Source organism: Dermochelys coriacea, chromosome 1 (genome assembly GCF_009764565.3).
Source record: "Dermochelys coriacea isolate rDerCor1 chromosome 1, rDerCor1.pri.v4, whole genome shotgun sequence".
NCBI classification, from domain to species: domain Eukaryota; kingdom Metazoa; phylum Chordata; order Testudines; family Dermochelyidae; genus Dermochelys; species Dermochelys coriacea.
The window spans coordinates 329,636,420-329,658,615 of record NC_050068.2 but is presented as its reverse complement, the minus strand read 5'-3'; the positions used below and the strand labels follow the sequence as shown (position 1 = coordinate 329,658,615).

At 38.3% G+C, this 22,196-nt stretch overlaps 1 protein-coding gene across 8 annotated transcripts in view; it reads right to left on the bottom strand.

The window, feature by feature from the left end:
• PTPN12 (protein tyrosine phosphatase non-receptor type 12) overlaps positions 1-22,196 on the bottom strand; it is a 158,390-nt gene that overhangs the window by 4,003 nt on the left and 132,191 nt on the right. The window contains exons 13-17 of one of the 8 annotated variants that reach the window (XM_038400706.2): positions 17,060-18,036; positions 9,437-9,514; positions 6,026-6,117; positions 2,191-2,221; positions 186-302 (exon numbers count right to left, since the gene is read on the bottom strand). In XM_038400706.2, coding sequence (XP_038256634.1) covers positions 186-302; positions 2,191-2,221; positions 6,026-6,117; positions 9,437-9,514; positions 17,060-18,036 — 1,295 coding nt within the window. Of the gene's footprint in view, positions 1-185; positions 303-337; positions 1,203-2,081; positions 2,222-6,025; positions 6,118-9,436; positions 9,515-11,524; positions 12,167-12,435; positions 14,075-17,059; positions 18,037-22,196 lie in introns of those variants that run through there. The other 7 variants (XR_006275770.1, XM_038400739.2, XR_006275771.1 and 4 more) reach the window with 7 other exon arrangements.

Sequence of the window (22,196 nt, the reverse complement as noted above, 5' to 3'; positions counted from 1 at the left end):
TACATTTGATTTTCCAGAGTTTATGCTTCTATTTTCCTCGATAGGATTCAACTTCCCTTTTTTAAAGGATGCTACTTTTTAAAAGAGCTACTAAATGGAATGTATACACTGAATGAGTAAACATATTTATGTACTAAATTTAAACAAATACATAAAAGGGTCAGTTTTGAATGAATGGCAATTACCAATATCTGTGATTTCTACTGGAATTTCTGAAATTTGACCTCTTATATCAGTGGAACTGGAAAGAGGAATCTGAGGTATAGTATCAGCTGGTGTTTTGTTGCCCATTTCAAGATTATCTGGAAAACAAGAGATTTTAATATAAATATGTTAGGCAAACAATTTTTGTGGTATTCTTAATTTCAAAATGATGCTTTTAAGTCAAACTTGATTCAAATTTTACCCTCTGTAAAGAACAAAGCCTTTATAAAATCCAAGGCTAATAGAAATGTTTTTATTCCGGTAGAAACGGTTATTTTTTTCTTTTAACACTTCCCTGAAGCGTTTGTAACCCAAGCACTGCAGCATTGAGAACTAAAAGTGCTTATAGTAAAGTTTCAGCAGTTGAACTATTTCCACGGGTTTTCACTGACCAATCTTAGAAGAATCCAAATATTAAATTCTCATATCAATATGAAGTAAATAAGATTTAAAAATTCATTTCAGTTTTTAATATTCTAACCAATTTGTATTAAAAGTAACTATGTAAAATATGATTTAAGTTCACATTATTCTTTAATATATTCATATAAGTAGCTGTTTTCATGCTTTCCTTTCAGCTTGTATTTGGTGCTTCTGAGCAACAGAACAGAATTCATTGTAAATACTTCAGGCGTACACCAATTTAACCTCATTAATGAAGCTCCAAAATAATGTGAGAGAGAAAATTAGTTCATATTGTAGAATAAAATGAAAATTAACTCAATATTTATATAGTACATACAGACTTTGAATAGTTTGGAAACGAAGGTGAAAAGATAAGACTTCGTTTATACATTAGTATAACAGCTACAACTGAATAGAATAATTTTTAAGTCATGTTGTAAACCCAACTATTATTGTAACAAAGTGTAATAGGCTATACGCTACAAAAACTATAGTAGATTTAAAAAAGGATAAAGAATTTAAGATGTTTGGTGACTATGCAGTGCACATCTCCTGCAGCTGGATCAATTCAGTAGGTAGTGCACACAGGGTCACTCTCACAGATCTTGGGAGACAGGACAGTCCTTGCTTACAGACAGCCCCCCAACCTGAAGCAAATACTCACCAGCAACCACACACTATACAACAGAACCACTAACCCAGGAACCTATCCTTGCAACAAAGCCTGTTGCCAACTCTGTCCACATATCTATTCAGGGGATACCATCATAGGGCCTAATCACATCAGCCACACTATCAGAGGCTCGTTCACCTGCGCATCTACCAATGTGATATATGCCATCATGTGCCAGCAATGCCCCTCTGCCATGTACATTGGTCAAACTGGACAGTCTCTACGTAAAAGAATAAATGGACACAAATCAGACGTCAAGAATTATAATTCAAAAACCAGTCAGAGAACACGTCAATCTCTCTGGTCACTCTATTACAGACCTAAATGTGGCTATCCAACAAAAAAACCTTCAAAAACAGACTCCAACGAGAGACTGCTGAATTGGAATTAATTTGCAAACTGGATACAATTAACTTCGGCTTGAATAGAGACTGGGAGTGGATGGATCATTACACAAAGTAAAACTATTTCCCCATGTTATTTCTCCCCCCCACCCCACCCTCCACTGTTCCTCAGACGTTATTTTTAACTGCTGGAAATGGCCCACCTTGATCATCACCATAAAAGGTTTTCCTCCCCCTCCCCCCCGTAATAGCTCATCTTAAGTGATCACTCTCCTTACAGCGTGAATGATAAACCCATTGTTTCATGTTCTCTGTGTGTGTATATGAATCTCCCCACTATATTTTCCACCAAATGCATCCGATGAAGTGAGCTGTAGTTCACGAAAGCTTATGCGCAAATAAATTTTTTAGTCTCTAAGGTGCCACAAGTACTCCTTTTCTTTTTACATGGTAACTTAACTCCTTTTGGCCATTACTTCAAGGTAACTCACAATGCACTAGGAACAAGGCAAGCTGCTAGTTTGAAAGTTTCATTTACATTTAAGAACTAAGTTAATCACTTACCAAGTTTTACAAGTCCAGCTGTTTTCAAGCCCTGTTAATATGAAACATTTTGTATTTTAAATTTCTGTAGGATGCCTCAAAATAATTTGTTAAAGAATGTCAGATATTCAAGATAAAAGCAAATATTTTTGGAAGGAGATACCATAAGCAGAATTGGAAAATTTTACACTTCCTACCAGTGGAGTAGCCAGGATGGGATATTTGGGTGGGTGGGCAATGACAGGAGGGGCCCGCCTCCCCCATCCCTTCCAGCAAGCCTTGCGTAGGGTAATGGACGCTCTGGTCAGGGTCCCCCTGGGGCCCTGGGTGCACACCCAGCTCTGGAAGGAGATGCTGCTCTCGAATGTGCATGGCTCCCAGCACCCGTTCCCGTACCACGCCAAGCCTGGCTCCCCAAGGAGGCAGGCCTCCCTTTTTTGAGGATCTCCTCTGCTGCCACCCACCTGCCCTCCTCCCAGTGGTGGATTACCACTGTGTCATGCCCAGGGGCCCCAGCCAATTGGGGTGCCCCTGTCCCCCAATCCGCTCCGCCCAGCGCATCTGCCAGACAGCAGGGTTGAGGTGTGGGGGCTTGCCCTGCTTCACTCACGGGTGCTTCTGCCGAGGAGTGGGGTCGGGGCTTGTGGGTGCAAGCCCTCATGCCCTGACCCCACTCCCTGGCAGGTGGGTGGAGCCAGGCAAGTGCTGGGGCCAGAGCAGAGCTGGGTCTTGGGGGTGGGCCTGAATGCTAAGTGGGTGGGCCGGGGCCTAGAGAAGACTCGATGTTAAAAAGTATGATAGTCTGGTGGTAACAAGTGCTGATAATTAATACATGAATTACTGGTAAAATCATAGTTTCCATTCTGGAATGTTAGCAAATTATGATGCATTAAAGATGACCTGGAAAGCTTTTAAAGTTTGTTCACTTTTTCATTTTATGAGACTCATGGTTAGGGCCCTACTAAATTCACGGTCCATTTTGGTCAATTTCACGGTTACAGGATTTTAAAAAATTGTAATTTCATGATTTCAGATATGTAAATCTGAAATTTCAGAGTGGTAAAACTGTAGAGGTCCTTACCCAAAAGGTGGTTGTGGGTGTCTCAACGTTATTGTAGGGGGCTCGTAGTATTGCCAGCCTTACTTCTGCACTGCTGCTGATGGTGGCACTGCCTTCAGAGTTGGGTGACCAGAGAGTGGGAGCTGCTGGTCTGGAGCCCAGCTCTAACGGCAGCACTGCTGCCAGCAGCAGCTCAGAAGTAAGGATGACATGGTATAGCATTGCCACCCTTACTTCTGCGCTGCTCCTTGTGGGGCACTTCCCTCAGAGCTGGATGTCTGGCCAGCAGCTTCTGCTCTCCGGGCACCCAACTCTGAAGGCAGTGCAGAAGTAAAGGTGGCACTACTGCGACCCCTACAATAACCTTGTGACCCTCCCTCCCACAACCTCCTTTTGGGTTGGGACCCCCAGTTGGAGAAATGGTGGTCTCCCGCCATGAAGTCTGTACAGTATAGTGGTGCTCAACCTTTCCAGACTCCTGTACCCTTTCAAGAGTCTGATTTGTCTTGCATATCCCAAGTTTCACCTCACTTAAACTATCTGTTTACAAAAATCAGACAAAAATAGAAAAAAATGTCACAGGACACTATTACTGAAAAATTGCTGACTCATTTTTACCATATAATTATAAAAAAATCAACTGGAATACTTTACTTACATTTCAGTGTATAATACATAGAGCAATATAAACAAGCCATTGTGTGTATGAAATTTTAGTTTGTATTGACTTCGCTAGTGCTTTTTATGTAGCCTGTTGTAAAACTAGGCAAATATCTAAATGAGCTGATGTACCCCTTGGAAGACCTCTGCATACTCCCAGGAGTACATGTACTCCTGGTTGAGAGCCACTGGTAAAAGTACACAGAAGACCATACTTCACGTGAGAGACCAGGTTTTACGGTCTGTGATGTGTTTTTCACAGTCATGAATTTGGTAGGGCCCTATTCATTGTCCACAAAGATTCATTTCTACTTTATTTTTGTCAAAATCCACATTTTCTTGCTTTTTATAAAAGTAAAAAAAATAGCTATTCTGATCTTTCCGCTCTCCCCTGCAATTTTCAAGGAAAAGCAAGAGTATGAGAAGGGGGAAACTCAATAGTAGGAGATCAGATGACAGCTCAATGATTAATGTGATCATGGGGTTTGTGAGCTAATGAGGGCAAATAGGTGTCCCCTAAATTGCAACATTCAAGGAGGAATGAGAGAGGGAAGTTTTATTTAAAACATTAGGCGGACTTCAAACATACATATTAAACATACATACATATTAATATATATGAGGGCTGTTAGAAAAATTCAAGAAATTCTCTCAGGTTGCTTTTAACGACAAAATTAATTCATGTCACTATTACATTTGCATTAAGGTTGTTCCTTTCCCTAAACATTTTTCATATTCCCCTATCTCAGCACAGCATCCATCTAGAATATTAGTAATGACTGCAATAATAAATAGAATTAAAATTTAAAAAAAAATTAAAGTGGAATTGACTAACCAGTTAAGTAGCTGAATGATTTGGTCACCTCTAGCACAAGATCATTCTAAATCTCAAAATGTCCTAACTATGCTAATTACATAGGCCAAGAATTTAGTCTTTCATCCTGACAGGTTTGGAAGTTTCTTTGGACATTTTAATACTCACAGGTTTTCAATTTATTTAATTAACCACAAGATAGAAAGTTCAAGTCAAGGCCACTTCTACTACAATGCGGTGGAGCTCTTAATGGGGACCTGCAAAGAAATATACAGGGCTGTGCGCAATGTTTCTTCCCCCTTTTTTTTTTTTTGAGCTTCTTTATGATATGAAGAAAGCCTAAAAGGTTGAGTTTTTTGGTTTGTTTATTTTTTTCACGTTAAAAATACAAGTCTTGGGCAAAAGCTTCCAAAGTGCTTAAGTGTCTTGGGAGCCCATGTCCCATTTTCAAAAGATTTCTAAGTGCCTAAATCACTAAGTCACTTTTGAAAATGGGAATTAGGTGTTCTTGAAAATTTTACCCATAGTCTACCCTGAAAGACAAACAACTGGAAAATAAGTAGGTTTGTCATCAGATTTCACTTGGTGTATCTAAGGCATTAAAAAGTGATTTTTATTTTAAGTGTTTTTGATAACCAATTTTTAACTAAAATCACTTGGATGCGAAATGCTCCCAACCCACATTTCTCAAATCACAAAAAGACCTCCTCTAACTGTAAAACCTTCATATTCTTTGTACTTTTAAGAAAAAAACCTTTTGGAGAAGTTCTCCTCAAGCTCCTTATACATCAAAGGATAATCATAATCCTAATTTACACCATAATAAATTGTTTTTTTCATTGCAGGTCACCTTTAACATGTCTACAATTTTGTATGGAGCAAGGATTGGTGAAATGTAGTTGGTTGCAATGGAAAGGAAAGAGGGATTGTTCCTAGCACTGTAACTTCAGAAGGCAAAGGAGAGTAGTTTGAGTGTAGGTAGCATTTAACTCATTTCACAGAACGTTCAATTTCTGATTTTAATTTTCACTTCTGTCTGTAAAGCTAAAAGAGCTCTGCGCTACCACTTCATCTGAAGTATTGGTGACAAAAAATGCAGAAAATTAACACTCAACATTCAAAACAGTGTAGAAAAGCAGCTCAGGTTTAAATGCAAAAATTAAACTGGTATAGGTCATCAGTTAAAGCAAAAGGCAGTTAACTGGTCAGCTGAAGTTTATCAACACTTATAACATTTAAAAATTTTATCATCATTTGGTTGTATATTGAAAAGGTTAGTTCTAGAAGCTAAAAATTAGCATGGACTTGTCACTCATACTTACTGTAGATTCTGTTTGTTCAGGAAGATTCTGATCATGTCGTATACTCCTTTCAGCAGATTGTGAAAATGTAAAAGGCTTGGTCAAAGGTGCACCTAATAAAAATGAAATCTTAAAATCAAAATATATTTCAGAAATTTATACACTGTGGTCTCCTGAGTTTCAATACCACACCAAGGACCGTCCTAACAAAACTTTAGTGATAAGTTACATTAGCAACCTTTTCTAAAAGGTCTTTAAAACCAACAGTATTCACAATATTTCTAATCAACATTTTGTTCAAGACACTTAATGAAGAACTTCCAAGATTACAAATTGCCACCAATCAAAATGCAAGATCACAAAATTCCCTTTTTTGCTTAAAGTTGGATAGAATTTCCTACAATCAGGGAATTCCAGCTGGTAGGCAACTGGGTTAATTTTTAAGTGAAATTTAAAACAAATGTGAAAAATTTTATACCTTGAATATATACACAACATGTAAAACTTGGAAATGCATGGATAACAGATTTCAGAGTAGCAGCCGTGTTAGTCTGTATTCACAAAAAGAAAAGGAGTACTTGTGGCACCTTAGAGACTAACAAATTTATTTGGAGCATAAGCTTTCGTGAGCTACAGCTCACTTCATCGTTAGTCTCTAAGGTGCCACAAGTACTCCTTTTCTTTTTGTGAATACAGACTAACGATGAAGTGAGCTGTAGCTCACGAAAGCTTATGCTCCAAATAAATTTGTTATTCTCTAACGTGCCACAAGTACTCCTTTTCTTTTTATGGATAACAGAGTCTACTAAATTCTATTTTGACATCTCAGGCTACAATGCAACATTCTATGCAAAAAATATTTTTAGAGGGAGATTAATAGATATTTATAAAGTCTTAATTACAGATGGTACAAAGCCAAGGATTACAGACCCCAAAAATTCAGAGCTAAGGTTAGATCTGAAATATCAAAACATTTCAAGCCAAGGAAATGCACAAATAACCATAATTCTTCCCTGTAGTGACACCATACCGAAATATAATTCAGATTATGGAATTCTAGCATTTTTTGTCTGAATTAAATGTTTAAAGACAGAGTTTTCTTCTCGCATCACTACAGGGCAGAAATAACATTGTTTAGGTGCTGTATATTTTTATACCTCAAGGTGCCTGGATTTCTTTCAGGTTTAAACCTTCAGTCTGAATTTCCTGGGTTTGTAACGCTTTCTTTTGAGATAATTACAGCATCCCTGATTATTATTAAAAAAAGCTTTAGTACTCAACCTTAATTCCATTTTAAACAATTGTCTGCAAATTTCCTTTTAAAAATGTTTCATGCATGGACACTACACAAATTCCAACAATATTACAGTGTGATCATTTTAATGATTTGAAGATATGAAGCAAAAACCTTTTTTTTATTTTAAGTGTTAACTTTTATGACCAGATTCACCAGTATGCTCTGGCTATTTTACCCCACTCTGCAGAAGTGCCAAGCAGTAAGAATGTACACACACCTTCTCCTTCATTAAGTTTTTCCTGTCCTCCAAACTCTGTGTACAAACATGCCACCTAGTTCCCCCAACTGCCTGGATCCTGCATATTTCCCTGTGCATCCCATTTTCTCCTCCCTTTCTGCTCTTTCTTGAATACATCTGGTTCAACAGGTAGCTTTTGTGGAGACATTTAGGATTAATGGTAATTTTTTGCCATTATTTTTCATAACAATTTTCCAGAGTTTAGTGCATTAAATCTTCAGAGAAACTGAATAATTTGCCCTCATTCAAAATGGCCTTCATCTCCCATTGTTCTCAATGAGAGATGCCAAGTTGCACTCAAAATGGTGGCCTCCTATGCTGGCCAGGAGGTAGAAGAGAACACTCAGACATACTGAGCAATGGGGGAGAGATGCTCCTCTCAAAATGATCACCAAGTGAGGGCAATTGTTTCAGTCTTTGTCATGTCTCATTGTTCATCATTTTGAAAGAGGGCTGTTCGTTGTGGATTTTCTGTAGATTATTATTTATTATCTGCTGAATGAGAAACTTTTAGTTACAAAAAGTAATTGGGGAAATCATTCCCCCCCCCTTCTTTAAATGTAGCCTCTGGACAAGATTTCAGTAAGATTTAACTATGTGAGAAGTGTGAAGGGTCTGCATTATTCCATTACAGAGATCATTCAGGGCAAAAAAAATTGTTTGAATAGAGTGCTAACTTGCTTAAGGAGCCCATTTTAACTAATTTTGATTCAGACAAAACTGATTTATATATTCTCAGAAAATAAATACTATGCTCCAGAAGTGCTGTAAACAATGTGTGGAAAATCCAGTTCATCCTTAAATATGGATTCAAAAATGGCACTGTCACAACACAGGTAATTTCTATGCAAAATTCTCTAGAGCATTACCAATCTGCCCCAGATCTGATTTACATTAATTCCTTTTATTTACTAATTAAAGCCATTGCTAGTTTAATGAGTGAAGTATACTGATACAGACCTAGTGACTGATTTATTAGAATTGGAAATGTTGTCTGTTTCAATATGGGCTTTGTGTCACAGTAGCACTGTGCTTACTAAACGTAACAATATTGGACTAGACTGCTGTTTCTGCAGGATACAATTGAGTAAGGCAACAGGAAGCTGTTTATAGCTCGCTTATTCTCTGCACAGTCCTAGATGTTGCTTAGAGCAGCCTAATGCTATTCTATCATAGGGACTGTTGCCAGCTGATCTGAAGGACCATCTATCAGATGAGGAGAGAGGAATATAGCATACACCAGCCACACTCCCTCCCCAACCCCTACATTGGGGGTTACAAGGATATTGAGGAAGCAGACAAGCAAATATTTAGTGGAGAGGGGGAAATACAGCCAGACTTCTATCCCTTCGCAGGGTGGAAAATCTGCTCCATTCTCTTCAAACTATCTTTAATAGTGTTATAAGCTTTTAGCATACTGTATTTTAAGAACATATCCTTTTTTCAGGAAATGTTGACAGGCCATAAACTCAGTTTTTATCAGCACTCCCACCAGCTGTATCCAGGTGCATGTGCAAGTCATAAGACATTACTACATTAATGTATTACTATGCTAAGTGGATGTAGGTATAGAGAGCATACTGATCAATTTTGCAGATGACAAAGCTGGAGAGGGGGTGCCCATACTTTAGAGGGTAGAGCTAAAATTCAGAAGGATCTTGATAAATTGGAGAACTGGGCTATAGACAACAAAATGAAATTCATCAGAAACAAATGTACGGTGCTACACTTGGGGATGAACAACAAATGCATAGAGTGGGGGGAAAACTGGATTGGTACCTTTTTATTCTTTAAAACAAACAAAAAAGCAGCAGCACCCAGAAATACTGTACTGGACTGGTTTTATTCAGGATTATTTTATTCCCCAAACCTGTAAAACATAACAGAAGAGACTCACTCTGTTCACTTGCTAATACAAATGATTCTGGTGTTCTTTCTGGTAGCGGGGGGGAGGAGTCTTCACTCACATCAGCGTCTAAATCAAATGTATTATTGTAATTAGACAAAGTAAGAATGATGTAGCTTTGTTTAAACAATTTCTAACACTTAATAGGTCAATTTTTTACAAGTCTACAGTATAAGGCATTGTATAAAGAAAAGTTTAAAACCAAATACAGATGCAACAGGTTTATACATCAAATGAAACCATTTCCTATATCATTGTCATATTTTAGCGTGCAACTCCTTGGGGAAAGGGCAGTGTCTTTGTATTGTTCAGTGATTAGTTCACTGACTGTTCAACAAATCAAATATTAAAGGAAAAACTACCTTCAGTTCAGATGCCTAGTGTCCTTCGGTTTGGGGGGAGGGAGAAGTATATCCTTAGTGGTGTTTGAGAAGTTTTTAGTAATAAGCTCAAAACAGTAATACAAATAAAGAAAAAACTTAGTGTGCACATTTAAGGCCACAAAGCAAAAACAATGTTTTGCGCTACATATTCTTAATTTAAAGAGAATTAGGATGCCTCTGTACTGGAGAGCTTTGCTATTGCTTCTTGAACCTTGATGGTTGCGCCAGTGCCAATAGCAGTAGTGCAGCGTATCCACAGCAGCCACTCTGTTTTTACTTACAGTTCTGCCCTGTGATAAATAAGGGGGCGGGATAGCTCCCTTTTATGGACAGCCAGCCAGCTACAAAATCCCTGTTAGTAGCTGTTCTCTACTTGCTTTACCTGTAAAGGGTTAAAAAAGCCCATAGGTAAAAGGAAGGGAGTGAGCACCTGACCAAAAGAGCCAATGGGAGGGCTAGAACTTTTTAAAATTGGGGAAAAAAACCTTTCCCTGTCTGTTGTTCTCCAGAGAGGAGAGACAGAGCAGCAATGCTGTAAGAAGCATTAAACCAGGTATGAAAAAATCATCAAATCATACTTAGGAATTACTTATCTGAACCCCTGATATGTAAGTAGATCAGGGAATGTCTAGAAAGACATGATTAGGTTTCTCGTTTATTTCTTTATGGCTTGTGGACTGCTCTGTGCTAATCCCCAAATGCTTTTGTTTTGCTTGTAACCATTAAGTGGGATCTCAAGAAAAAACATTCTTGATGCTTAATTATTATATTTGCTCTTTTTAAATTTAGCAATAGCATAAGTTCCCAGATGTATTTTCTTTTTGTTTTTAATAAAATTTACCTTTAAGAACAGGATTAGGTTTTTGTGTCCTAAGAGGTTTGCACATATTGTTTAATTAGCTGGTGGCAACAGCTGATTTCGTTTGTTTTCTCTCTCAGCTCTTCCCCGGAGGCGGGTGAAAGAGCTTGAGGGTACCCACAGGGAGGGATTCCCAAGCCCATCTTCCCAGGTCCAAAGGGTTGGGGGTTTTTTTTTTTTTGCACTTGGGTGGTGGCAGCATCTACCCCTCCAAGGTCAGAGAGAAGCTAAAACCTTGGGAGTTTAATACAAGCCTGGAGTGTCCAATATTAATTTTTAGAATCCTTGCGGGCCCCCTGCCTTCTGCACTCGAAGTGCCAGAATGTGGAATCAGGCTTGACATGCCCCTTGTCACACAGCACACATTTCACACAGCACACGTATTTTCACACAGCACACTAATCAACCTTGGAAGGCACACTGCCTTTCGAGTTTTTAGCCCACAATTTCAGGCTTCCTGAAACAATGGCTTGCTAGAGATTTGGAAAATGTTTCTGCAAGCCCATGAAAATTGTGAGGAAGGGCAGGGGGTCAAAATCCCCCTACTCCTTTAGAAACGTAACCATTCATATCCACGGCCTGTTTGCAAAATGGAAACAAAACTGAAGCCAAGACAATTTTCTGCTGGAGGTAAGAAGACTACTATTTGTTATTAAATATTGTTTTCTTTGCTGGTGGTGGGTTTAACTTTATGTAATAGCTTTTGCTGATCCCCCATTTTGTAAATGTATATGATTTTGATTAAGGATATTATAGAAAATGAAGTAGTCTGGTGACCAGTGAGATTTAATGATACTATGAAGGATAAATTATTCCGCTTTATGAAATTAACAGATATACTGAAAACCATCTTTATTTAAACACAACACATACAGGCCAGCTGAAGTAATCAATGCAAAACACATAATAAAACAGTTTGTAAATAGATACTGTAGGGACAGGAATTGCATCTTCTGTGGATTCTCTGTCTTTTTCCCTAATCCAGATGAGGGGTAGAGTTGCATGGGAATGCCCAGGAAGAAGCAGGTAAGAATGGCCAGTCCAACATGTAGTGCTCCTGTCTAATGGCACTGTACTGAAGAGCTGGAACATAATGCACATGTGCAGGGAGTCAGAGGAACAAACTGCAGTTTGCCTCTTGCTCTGCATTTATTTCCTGTGAAGAGCTCCCTGTGGTACTCTTTTCCCAGTAGGCTCATTTCCCTGTCACAATAGGTGTATTCCATCATGGCTTCTCGGTCCTCTTCCCTGAATGTACACAAAAAAGGTGGACTGTCCTCAAACTTCTGTTTCTTGTCCTCCACCTCAAATTCTATTACTGTGTATTTTCACACCCCTATGATGGTCACCATTTCACCTCTTGCTCTGCCTTAGCATAGAGATAGGTCAAGTATCCGCTCCTTGGGGTGCTGCCTGTTCACTATCTTGGTGTAACTAACATTTCCAAATTGTGGCCTTGATGCAGTAGTGGTTTCTAAACTGAGAAATAAGGAGAGAGTCAACAGGCATATTAATGTATTGACCATCCTTGAAGTACCAAGGAATGTCATAAAAGTAGCATTCATTTCCCTTTTAAATTCAAACTTTAAAGATAATCTATAAAAGATGTATTTTAGAAAACTGAACATGAACCCTTTTGCTTCATTATGATTTAGAAAACTTTTGGGTTCTTATTTTTACTCACTTGTTGCCTTTGAAATATCAGCAATACGAATTCATGTTTTTCCCAGTTTTGCTGGAAGACTTACCAGATATTTCCAGAGAACATATAGTCAGCTCTCGCACCTTAACAGAAAGTTAGGGCATGTTTAATTTTTAACAAAGGCTTCCTTTTTCCAAAATGTTAGTAACAGAACAAAAAACATCTACAAATACCTTCCTCTTTCCATTGTTAAGCTTTCACTCTAAGCTTGTGACATTACTTTCAGAGGAGTAAACTAACAGCAACATATCTTGTTTAGAGGACCTTTCATCTCCCAAGTCCTCGTTTAAAGCTTGCTCATCTGCTTGTATCCAGAAAGAGACACTCTGCCAAGAGATCTTCAGCACCCAGAACAGTTTTGGATAAGCCTTTATCCACATCAGTTCTGGATTTGACCACATATGTCCTTTCCACCTTTCCTGGTCTCTCAACAGCACATTGCTAGCTTTTTTGATGCTGTCCAAAATGAACTCAGACTAAAATAAACTCAGATGATGATGTGCTGAGAATATCATCAATGTGTCATAAATAGGTGTCTTCCACTGTGCTGTGGAGCAGCTGTCAACATTCCAGGCCTTGTTGCACTGGACCTTCAGACCCTCTATCTTCTCCCAGAATTAATGATACTTTGCTTGGCAAGACATTTGGAACCCAGCTGCAAAACATGGTATTATGAATCAGTTCAGCTGGGAGTAATCTGCTGGTTGCTCCAGTTCTTAAACACTGGGACACTTCCAAACCAGCTGGCAGCACATTTATATGATGGTTTCTTCTGACATATTACAAAAGTGGCCTGGTAACTCAAGAGACTGTGAGAACACATGTACTGACATCCCAAGCACATGCAATCCAATTTGAACGGGTGAAAGGCTTCTAGCAAATTTGACCCTTGTACAATACAGAAGCACCTGAACGATTGGTGCACAGTAATGCACACGAATTGCACTGTTGCAGCTGTTATGCCAGTACTGTTCTCTACCCTGGTGATGCAATGGTGGAGATGAACAGATTCATAATTAACTCAAATGGCATCCACAAAGTCCGTGAGCACTGGTGTACTGTTGGAAGCCTGGCATGTGGACTTGCTGGCATGCCTGTAACAGTGGTTAGCGTGCCAAATTTTTCTAGTATAGACAAGAAAAGGTCACACACGCGTGTACAGTCTCTTCTTTAGGACTTTTAACTAATTATTAGCACTTCCATCTCGAAGTATTTTACAACCAAGTAAGTGTCACAAATAGCCTTCGTACGGTTATGTCACAGGGTGGCTGGCCTCTTAAATGAAGTGGGTCCAGCTTCTCTGGAGACTAAGAGGTGCAACCAGTTGGGAGCCTAATGAGGGGCAGGTGGCGCCTGATTGGGAGTATAATTAGAGAGAAAACAAGACAAGAGAGCTTGAAAAGGACTGGGGAGGGACTCTACGAAAGGAAAAACTGCATGATAGCTCCTTAGAATCTAGGCCCAGGGAGGGCAGGAATAAACTATCTAGCTATGAAGAATAGTAAATCCCCATCAGAAAGGAGGCCCAGGGCAGAAAAAACTGTACCTGGATGTGAGGAGCAGCAGAAAGACTTCAGGAAGCGGTACGCCTTGGGAGGGAAGAAACTGGTACAAACTGCAAGCAGCAGCATAAAACCTTAACAGGAAGGTGCAAAGTCTGAAAAGCCTGGTATAATAGGCTGAGACTGAGAAAAATAAAACCCCAATGAGAGAGCTGTTTCAAACACAAGTGTCTGCATGGTAATCTTTAAGAGACAACATGGTGCATAGTCCTAGTGTGACACTGTGGGTGATGACTCCTGATCACCTATACATGGTTGTGTTTAATGGAGAGACCCATGAAATACAAAGAAACCCATCAGCTTAGAGCTGGTGCTCCACTGAGGCCTGCTCCATTTGAATCATTTGTCAGAAAGGGCAAACTGCTACTGCAGCACTGAAAATCTTAGTCATACAATCAAAGCGTAAAGCCTAAACAGCCCGTCATGGGTATTAAGCACAATTTGTAATTGTCATTTTAAGACCAGCCCTTGAATGTTTTTGCACCAGCATATTCTCTAATACAACACAACTGGTTACCAGGAAGAACTGCATTTGACCATTAAACATTGTTCAATCACCATAATACAAGAGAGACAGGTGAACCCACAATGACCAGGAGGCACATATCTGACAAACTAGAATCTACCACAATTTAAAACCTTAAAGGGGAGAGTCCTCTGCCTAAAATGTTTCATCGAGTCTTCTAGAAACCACAGTTCAGACTTCATTTTTAAGTTCTCTCTCTCTCACACACACACACACACACACCCCTGATGCAGCAATTCCATTGATCAAGCCTCTGGGTGCTGTGTTCTTTTCAGTCTTTCATCACCTTTATACCACACCTTGCATTCCCATCTTTTTTACATCTCACTTTTATGTCCTCACAGTATCCATGCCAGGAGAACATGGCTAACATGTTCAGACATGAGGAGACAGACCTGAACATAATCATAAATTGGGACTGACAGTAGCAAAATAGACATAGCAACAGCCCTGGGTGAGAACACCAAAAGCCAGAGTAGAAATACATTGAAAATAAGCATTTTAATATGAATTTACCTGTTTTTCACTAGTCTCACTAGACCATTTTGGCAGATATGCTAAATAGGGGACGGAAGCAAAGGGTTTTTGCTTTTTGGTACTTGTCTTATGATTTTAAAAAACCTTAAAATAGGAATTAGCTACTTTTAACCCTTAGACTATGTGCAAGTTATGCTTGTAGAAAGAATTTAATCCTGAAGCGCCTGTAAAGATAGTGTTTCTTTAGATTTGTCACAAGGTAGTATGCTTTTGAATACAGGTCATATTTCTGACAGAAGCACAGCCTAGGAAAAAATATAAAAGCTTCCAAAACGCTTCTCTGAAGCGGCAGCAAAGGGATCACCTTTGTTTAAGAAAGTGTGGACTTCAACATCTCGTATCAGTAAACACCTTCCCCTCATTTTGGGCCATTCAAGATGGTGGCACGCACAAAAATCAGTAAACTGCTTCCTTGTAATTATCTTAACTTTAAAAAGGCGTCAACTATATTCAAGAACTTTGTCAAGCATGGTTGATGCCACAAATCTGAATGATGATTTAGTCAATATGTGATGGTTCATAAAAATATAAGAATGGCCATTCTGGATCAGATCAATAGTCCATCTAACTCAGTATCCTGCATTCCAACAGTGGCTGGTGCAGATGCTTCAGAGGGAACGAACAGAACAGGGCAATTATTGAGTGACCCACCCTTGTCATCAATTCCCAGCTTCTGGCAGTCAGAGGTCTAGGTACACCCAGAGCATCGGGCCATATCTCTGACTATCTTGGCTAATAGCTGTTCATTGACCTCTCCTCCGTGAACTTTTCTAATTCTTTTTTTTTAACCCAGTTATGCTTTTGGTCTTCACAACACCTACTGGCAAGAGTTCCATAAGTTGACTGTGTGTTGTGTGAGAAAATACTTCCTTTGTTTTAAACCTGCTGCCTATTAATTTCATTGCGTTATGTGAAGGGGTAAACACTTTCTTTTTCACTTTCTTCACACCATTCATGATTTTATAAACTGTATTACATCACCACTTAGTCCTTTTTCTAAAGTGAACAGTCCTGTCTTTTTAATCTCTCCTCATATGAAAGGTGTTCCATACTCCTAATTGTTTTTGTTGCCCATCTCTGTACTTTTTCCCAATGTGTGTGGTGTTGTTTTTTTTTTTTTTTTTTTGAGATGGGGAACCAGAACTGCATGCAGTACTCAAGTTGTGTCTGTACCACTGATTTATACAGTGGCATAACGATTTTCAGTCTTATCTATCCTTCCCTAATGATTCCTAACATTGTTACCTTTTTGACTGGTTTCAGAGTAGCAGCCGTGTTAGTCTGTATTCGCAAAAAGGAGTACTTGTGGCACCTTAGAGACTAACAAATTTTTGACTGCACATTAGTGTTTGATGTCACCTGCTCAATTATGTTTAACATCTTTCTTTTGAATGGAACTAGGGTGTAAGCCTACCTTCCTCACCCCATTCTGGTGCAGCAAACTGCAAAAACCATAGAGCCCAAAAGTAGTATTAGAAATGCATCTTCTATTCACAGCGTAACACGTTTCTCAAAGAGCGATAAAGCAAAGATGACTATTTTACTTTACCCAATGGTGACAGCAACCAGAAATTACTCAGAAGGGTGTATTGCTGCTTTTTTTTTTTTAAACTCTGAATGTAGTTATTCAAACTAATTGGATATCCAACATTCAACAGACTGATATTTGTTAAGTACACAAAAAATTTAACTAATATTTCCAAGTAGCCAAAGTGGTGGAATGAAGGGGCAACCTAACTTCAGATGAGAAGAATGAGACTGTTGAAAAGGTAGAAACAGGCTATTCATGGAGTATATGTTTCTCAATACAGCACTCAAGGCAGTTTATCAAGGTTTGTAGTAACAATACAACAGGGTTAACTAACAACTAAATTAGAAAACTAATGGAAAACTAAATTAGATTGTTGCAGAAGCAGCCATACTGTCAATTTAAAGTTTAAGATTTGTAATTAAATATTTCTTTGAAATACTGTCTTAAATTATGAAATATTTTCCACTCTACAGATTAAAAGTGACAAATACAGCTGAAATACAAAAAAACCTACCTTTTTCCTCTTCAGAATGTCTTATGCTTGGAACATCTTGTCTAGCAATGGACATTGATAATACTTTTCTAGCAGAAATGTTTTCAGTACTAGTGGAAGCAGAAACTGTGGCACTTGCGGTTGAAATATTAGACATACTTTTGGTCATGGCTCCATCAACGTTCCTCTCATCTGTGTCAGAATCATCGGAATGAAGAGGATTAGTGAAACAGAGGGGTGCTCTAACTAAAAGCGTACTGTTCTGACGATCAGCTATTTCACTGGAAGAGCATTCCACTTGAGATGTGGGGTTTGGTACCAGAGAGGCAGTTTTAATACTATGACTTAAGACGTCTGAGGACATAGCCTCAGACGCAGATGTAGGCAGTGCATTTTCAGGCCCATGTAGTGACCACTTGGCATGCCCCTTCTCTTTGAGAAGCAGACGGTCTGGTCTTGGTGGAGCATCAGAATCCTTCTGGCTCTGCAGCCCTTCCAGCGAAGCTACTAAGGCTTTGTTAGATTGTGGCACACTGTATTCCATACTAGAGTTTTGAAAAGAGTCTATGAGTGAATCCCCTGAACTATGATCCAGTGGCTTAGAGTTCTTATGCATTACACAAGAAGGAACAGACTTCATTTTAATTGCATGTCCTCGGTTCAAAAGAGTATTCCCATCAAAGCTTCGTGGTCCCTCCTGAAGAGGTACCTTCTTAATTTCAAAACTTAAGTTGCGCTCCAGCTTTTTCTCCATACGTTCATTGGGTTCATTTTTCCCTGAATGTTCTGTTGATTTATTATAGTTTTCATTGAGGTCTGTTGAATGGTCTGATGAAACCATGTGCAAAACTGGCTTTGGATGGTATCTATCATTGTCCTGCCACACAGTAGTGACTGTCGGATAAGCTGAAGGAGGAGATGGTGTTAAGATGGGTGGTACTGGGTGAGGCTCTGGAGGCTGCAAGATTTCTTCCTTAACATCTCCTTCTACAAGACAACTGCAAAAAAGTAATTATGTAAATTCTCTGTACTTCAGCAACATCACATCTGATATAGCTCAAAAAAATTCTGAAACATCCAACATACATTAATCTTAAACCCTGGGCAACATTTCTACTGCTTCCAAAAACGGTTGTTTAATATGGCTGACAGAGCAGATATGAATCAAGCACAACAGTATAAATGGCAAGGGAATAGTTGATAAGTTCTCCAAAATATAACTTGAAAAAGATTCTTGATAATGCCACAAATACTAACTTTTAAGGCCAAATCTTACAAACCTTAACCCATAAAAATAGCTTCAAAGCAGATTTTCCCCCACTTTCCTCCCCACAGCTGACTCTACAGAGCATTTGTAGAATGGTCAGACCTTCTTAAGAACATAAACAGCCACACTGGGTCAGACCAAAGGTCCATCTAGCCCAGTTTCCTGTCTTCAGACAGTGGCCAATGCCAGGTGCCCCAGAGGGAATGAACAGAACAGGTAATCAAGTGATCCATTCCCAGCTTCTGGCAAACAGAGGCTACGGGACACCATACCTGCCCATCCTGGCTAATAGCCATTGTGGCGATACTCCCTGAAAGATTTTCTGAGGAAAAACCCAATTGGATTCATAGGAGCATAAAGCACCCTCTAAAAACCACTGCTTTTAGTGAAGGTAGGAAAAATTCCCTATATTTAAACAAAAATAGAAATATTTGGAAAAGATATCTTAAGATACAGACTCTCTTTGGTACTCAATCCCTCAACTTCTAGCTCAGTTTGTTGCCCTCGTCTTCCCCAAATAAAAGTCTATTTGACATTTAGAGACATTTTAAATAAAACACATTTTCTCCATAGATTTAATGATGGCAGTATTGTAAATATAGATTCAGTTTTTGTTACTCTGAACGTTAGTTTATACACTAACATGTCGATGGCATAGCTTCAGTGAGTTACGTACAGTATATAAGAACAGATTCATCTATTGGAGTATCTGATTTGTTGACAAGAAATTTCAGTATCTTTTTTGGGAGAGAAAAATGACTGGTGAGATCAAAGACAATCTGCAAATTTGTTTTAGTGAAATTAGTAGAGCAGATTTTGACATAGGAGTTTACAATTTATACTATTAATATTAAGTGTTGGTAGAAAGTTTGTAGTTTTTGAGAAAGGGAGAAATATTTTAGGTAGGAGTATGTAAGATACAAAATAGGTATCTAATAAAATTTACTGTAAGGTGAAACTGAAGTAACAGGTCTTCTTGATGTTAAAATAATTAAAATGACTGAAGATTTATTTAAGAAGTCTACGCACAGGAATCACTTGTTATATGGAGGTACTTTTTCTTCAGCGCCATTAAAATTGGGGAGTCTTTTCCACTATGAGAATAAAAAGTGTACTATCTACTGGGATGTGAAATTAACGCAAGCAGGGGAAAAGAATGAGTAAAACATTTTATGAAGATTTTTGATGCAGAAGCAATTAAATATAATCTGATGTCATGTATGCTGGAGACTTTGATACTTGGGTATGAGATAGCAGTGGATGACTTTGGAGAGTAATTTCTCAATAACCACATTTCCACAAGAGGCTTTGAATACATGTACTCAAAGTGAATCAAATTTCCCCTACAGTAAAATTAAGAAAAATGCATTATGCACTTTCATTCAGCTGATGGCATTATTACTACAAGGGAAAAATGTGTCAAGCACAGGATCATATGCAAGAACAATTATGTGCCCTTGTGATTGTGCCCTACATGAAAGGGGGAAAACAAAGGGGGGGGGGGGAAGGAGTGAGCAATTTTACCCAGAAGGGTGAACTCAAACCTTGGGTTAGACTTTTAAAGAGTATGGGACATCCGTTATCCAGATTCATGCCCAAGTTCCATAAGATATGAGTAAATTTTGATGCAAGAAAAAAATTGGAATTTTGACAGACTTTGAATACTGTTTTTCTGCATAAGCAAATCCAAATAATGGAATTTCAATGTTTTTTGGCCTAAGAGCTGATTCTAATGTTTGGGTTCACTATACAGGAATTTTACTCATGATACCTAGTAATATCCCTTCTAGCTTGTTAAAAATGGCTTGGCAAAAAATCTTTCAGCCATCTTATTGTGATTAAGAGAAGAGTGGTTAACTGGAGCCATTCTTTAGAAAAATTTGGTTCAATTCTCAGAGCGTAAACCAGAGATGTGCTAAGCACCTGCAACATCCATTGATTCTGCAAAGTGGATGATCAACACCTCTCAGGAAAAGGTTCAGAAGTAACATAGCTATGTGAATTCAAATATTGGGTATGTAATATATTTGAATATTTGTTTGTTCACATCCTCAGGAAGACTTTGGCTAAAATAAAAGGAGTACTTGTGGCACCTTAGAGATTAACAAATTTATTAGAGCATAAGCTTTCGTGAGCTATAGCTCACTTCATCGGATGCATTTGGTGGAAAAAACAGAGGAGCTCCTCTGTTTTTTCCACCAAATGCATCCGATGAAGTGAGCTGTAGCTCACGAAAGCTTATGCTCTAATAAATCTGTTAGTCTCTAAGGTGCCACAAGTACTCCTTTTCTTTTTGCGAATACAGACTAACACGGCTGCTACTCTGAAACCTATCATTTGGCTAAAATGTCAATGTGATGTGCCTGTCACTTTTACAGGAAGGCTGCACCGCTCTTGAAGATTATGTAAATGAATTTCTGAAACATTCAGCAGACACTAAAGAACAAGATTTTAAAATTAGACTAATATGCTATTTCGTGTTCTGGAGAGCATCTACTTGTCCCTGGATTTATAGATAAACTTTATCTAAAAACAGTGAAATACTATTTCAGATTACTGACACCTTTCAAAAAACAAAAACAGAGGTGAGACTGACCCAAAAAGAGCACAAGAAAAACTCCTTATGACTTAGGTCTGCTGCTTCCAGCAGAGTAGGAGAGACGTTTCCAGGATACTAAAAACTGCTTACTTATCTTCATAGCTTGTATAAAAGGTGAAGAATAGTTTATGTAGCAACATAAGTATTTTTTTTTCCTATGAAATCTGTCACAGTAAGCTCTGGGGAGAAAAGCTTTTAGATCTTAATCATCTTATTACTCCTCATAGCATTTAAATGAAATTCAATATAAAGATGTACTACATTTTCATAATCATTACACAGCTTTAATTATAAAATCTGAATATGCCCTGATTTGGAAGTTAACAGTTTGTTACTTTTTAAAAATAATTTTAACTCAAGCTAATTTATTTTATAGTGCCCTAAAGCACACTGGATGTTTCAGAAAAGGAAGATAATCTATGCCCAACAAAGTTTACAATCTAAAATGTATAAACACAATAAGTGAGATGACAAACAACAGGAAGAGGCTGGGTAATGCAAATATGGAAAAGCATTTCTATAAGTGCACCCCATCCTCCAACCATGAGCCAAAGGATTAATAAAATAGACCATTTAAATTTTAAATCACTCTGTGCTTAGTGGAAAAGTGCAACTGTATTAAAATGGGGCAAAACGTAGTTCAGATTTAAATGAGGACTGGCTAGTGTCCAAATGAAAAACCCTCAATCCTCTGTTTAAAACACTGTGGAGTTTTATCATCAAATAAAAGAGTGATGTCAAGGTCATGGAATGCAGCTGCTACGATCAACCGAAAATAGATACTGAGCTCTGCATTCTTCTGGATAATTAAAATAGGAACATTAAACTCTATGTAAGTGGGCCGAGGCTAGACACCATATTATTCTACTTTATTTAAGCATCAGATCTTATTCAGCCATAAGGGAGAAATACTACAATTTGCTTAACTTGTCAGAAACGGAATTATAGGTTATAACATATACCCATGCATCAGGAATGATCAAAAATAGCCCATAGGTGATTTTCTAGTAAAAAAAATAGTTAAATGAAAAATGTTTTTAAAATCACCACTAACAAATTATTAGCAGCCAACTGATTCTTGAACTGTTTTTAATTTTTAGCCTAACTGAATATGTATTAAAAGGTTCTTAAGAGTTTGAAATGTGGCAGAGGAATTACTTGCCATTATGGCATGCAGCTTCATTCACAGTAAGTGGCAATTTGACTTGCATCAACATACTAATCTCTTCTCTCCCAAATAAAGAACTATTGTGTTTTCTATAGAAACAAACTATATCAGGATGATGTAGAAA